At 48.7% G+C, this 3249-nt stretch overlaps 1 protein-coding gene across 1 annotated transcript in view; it reads left to right on the plus strand.

The window, feature by feature from the left end:
• Window positions 1-673: 673 nt before the first annotated feature.
• The window catches only part of LOC308172238 (calpain-2 catalytic subunit-like), a gene marked incomplete at both ends in the record, with an annotated part of 28413 nt that continues 25837 nt past the window's right edge, over window positions 674-3249 (plus strand). Inside the window, one exon of the mRNA XM_080547144.1 lies at window positions 674-913. Within this exon, the coding sequence (XP_080403270.1) occupies window positions 674-913 (240 nt within the window). The remainder of the gene's footprint in view (window positions 914-3249) is intronic.

The following is a 3249-nucleotide window of genomic DNA, read 5'->3' on the forward strand; positions in this document are numbered from 1 at the left end:
TGTCATGACTTCACACATATACAGTCTCTGCTCCGGTGCCACTCACACACACACACACACACACACACACACACGCACGCACACACACACACACGCACGCACACACACACACACACACACACACACAACACACACACACACACACACACACACAGTGTGCACTATCAATAATGCAGAGTGGTAGGTGATGCAGCGTGTCACACCTCCCACCTGTGTCTGCGGCCAATAGAAGAGCTGACTCCGCCCCTCACTTCACACCCTGACTCCGCCCCCCTCCCTGCAGACCTCACACACACACACACACACACACACACACACACACACATCAGCGGGCTACTTCACACCTGACACACCAGACCAGCCATACACACACTCACACTCACTCAACACCCCAGCTCACTCACACACACTCACTCTCACCTGACACACCAGCTCACACACACACACACACACACACACTCACACTCACCTTTACATTTACATTTACATATTTGGCATTTTGCAGACGCCTTATTCCAAAGCGACTTACACCTGACACCCCAGCTCACTCACACAGCTCACTCACACACACTCACACTCACCTGACACACACCAGCTCACCCTCACCCTCACCCTCACCTGACACACACACTCACACCCTCACCCTCACCCTCACCCTCACCTGAGCAGCACCATGTCCAGCCTGGCGGAGCAGCTGTCCCGTCGGCGGGCCCGGGAGGAGGAGGGCGTGGGCAGCCACGGCCGCGCGGTCCCCTGGCTGCACCAGGACTACCAGGAGCTGCTGTCCGCCTGCCTGCAGGCCGGCCGCCTCTTCAGCGACCCCGCCTTCCCCGCCCAGCCCTCCAGCCTGGGGTACAACCAGCTGGGTCCCAACTCCCCCAAGACCAGGGGCGTGGAGTGGAAGAGACCCACGGTAGGGGGAGGGGTGGAGGGGGGGGTGGGGATAGGCAGAAAGATAGAAGAAGAGAGAGAGAGATATGTATATATATATATATAGAGATATGTATAGAGAGAGGTATGTATATACAGTATATATATATATATAGAGAGAGAGAGAGATGTATATATATATATAGAGAGATATGTGTATATATATATATATATATAGAGAGAGAGAGAGAGAGAGGGAGAGGGAGAGGGAGAGAGAAATAGAGAGAGAAAGAAAGAGAGAGAAAGAGAGAGAAAGAGAGAGAGAAATATATGTATATACTGTATATATATAGAGAGATAGGTATATATATATATATATAGAGAGAGAAATAGAGAGAGAGAGAAATATATGTATGTATATAGAGAGAGAAATATATGTATACAGTATATATATGTTACGGTACATGTGGGAAAACTAGGGTTAGGGTTAGGTGCTAACCCTAACCCTAACCCTAACCCTAACCCTAACCCTAACCCTAACCCTAACCCTAACCCTAACCCTAACCCTAACCCTAACCCTAACCCTAACCCTAACCCTAACCCTAACCCTAACCCTAACCCTAACCCTAACCCTAACCCTAACCCTAACCCTAACCCTAACCCTAACCCTAACCCTAACCCTAACCCTAACCCTAACCCTAACCCTAACCCTAACCCTAACCCTAACCCTAACCCTAACCCTAACCCTAACCCTAACCCTAACCCTAACCCTAACCCTAACCCTAACCCTAACCCTAACCCTAACCCTAACCCTAACCCTAACCCTTAAATCAAAGTGGGAGGGGCTTAAATCAAAGTGGGCGGAGCTTAAATCAAAGGAGTCCAGCTTCCTGTATATTATAATGCATGGAGTCCAGTTTATGGTATAAATCATAGGAGTCCAGCTTCCTGTATATTATAATGCATGGAGTCCAGTTTATGGTATAAATCATAGTAATTAGTGTGATTTATAATCAGTATATAATATATAATGTATATAATATATAATCAGTATTAATTAGTAATCATACTAATTAGGAGTCCTAATTAAATAAGGGTCCTTATTAAATAAGGGTTATTTACGTTGGGTAAACTAAGCGCTCAATTGAGTCACTCACTATTCGCCTACCCCTCCCCCACTCAGCCGTTTAACATTGGCGACCTCCGGAAGTTTAGGCTCACTTTTGGGACACTTCCTATGTAGCCAGGGGCACAAAAAAACACACACGCCATCACTGGGATGCCAGCTTTCATCCAAAAGTGATTTCAAGTCTCTAGCCCAATTTATCACCAAACAGCGCTCAATTTAGTCACTCACTATTCGCCTCCCCACTCAGCCGTTTAACATTGGCGACCTCCGGAAGTTTAGGCTCACTTTTGGGACACTTCCTATGTAGCCAGGGGCACAAAAAGAGACACACGCCATCACTGGGATGCCAGCTTTCATCCAAAAGTGATTTCAAGTCTCTAGCCCAATTTATCACCAAACAGCACTCAATTTAGTCACTCACTACCCCTCCCCACTCAGCCGTTTAACATTGGCGACCTCCTGAACTTTAGGCTCACCTTTGGGACACTTCCTATGTAGCCAGGGGCACAGAAATAGACACACACCATCAGTGGGATGCCAGCTTTCAGACAAAATTGTTTTCAAGTCTCTAGCCCATTGTATGGCCCCCCCGCTGACCGAAAAGTTACTCAAATTACTCAAATTCAGGCTTCTCGGCCTAGGCCGGTTCAGGTCAAAGTACCGCTGTGTCTCAACCGTACGAGCCACAGACGCCGTTCTAATATTTCCTGAATCGGCTCGGGCCCGCCGAACACATATCCGAGCCCCGACTCGGTTGCGGCGCCCCCTGTTGCCAGAATTCATAACTCCCCTCCTGAGTGAGCTAGAGGTCTGTTTTTTTTTTGCCTAGCAGAAAAAACTTGACAGAGTATGGGTGCCAAGCCCCTTACGAATGACCTCGTCGAAAACGGTGCGTCTCTGCGCCTCGGAACGGCCGCGCTGACCGAAAAGCATTGAAAAATTACTCAAATTCAGGCTTCTCGGCCTAGGCCGGTTCAGGTAAAGTACCGCTGTGTCTCAACCGTACTAGCCACAGACGCCGTTCTAATATTTCCTGAATCGTCTCGGGCCCGCCGAACACATATCCGAGCCCCGACTCGGTTGCGGCGCCCCCTGTTGCCAGAATTCATAACTCCCCTCCTGAGTGAGCTAGAAGTCTGGTTTTCACATATGTCCAACATCTTGGTGAGACAAGTGTTTACCCAGAGTTTCGGCTTGATCGGCCATTCGTGGCCCAAACGGGGAGCTTTGAAGTAAGTGTGAAATCCGTA

This window comes from Nansenia antarctica (assembly GCF_963989245.1).
Source record: "Nansenia antarctica genome assembly, chromosome: 16".
In the NCBI taxonomy this organism is placed as follows: Eukaryota; Metazoa; Chordata; class Actinopteri; order Argentiniformes; family Microstomatidae; genus Nansenia; species Nansenia antarctica.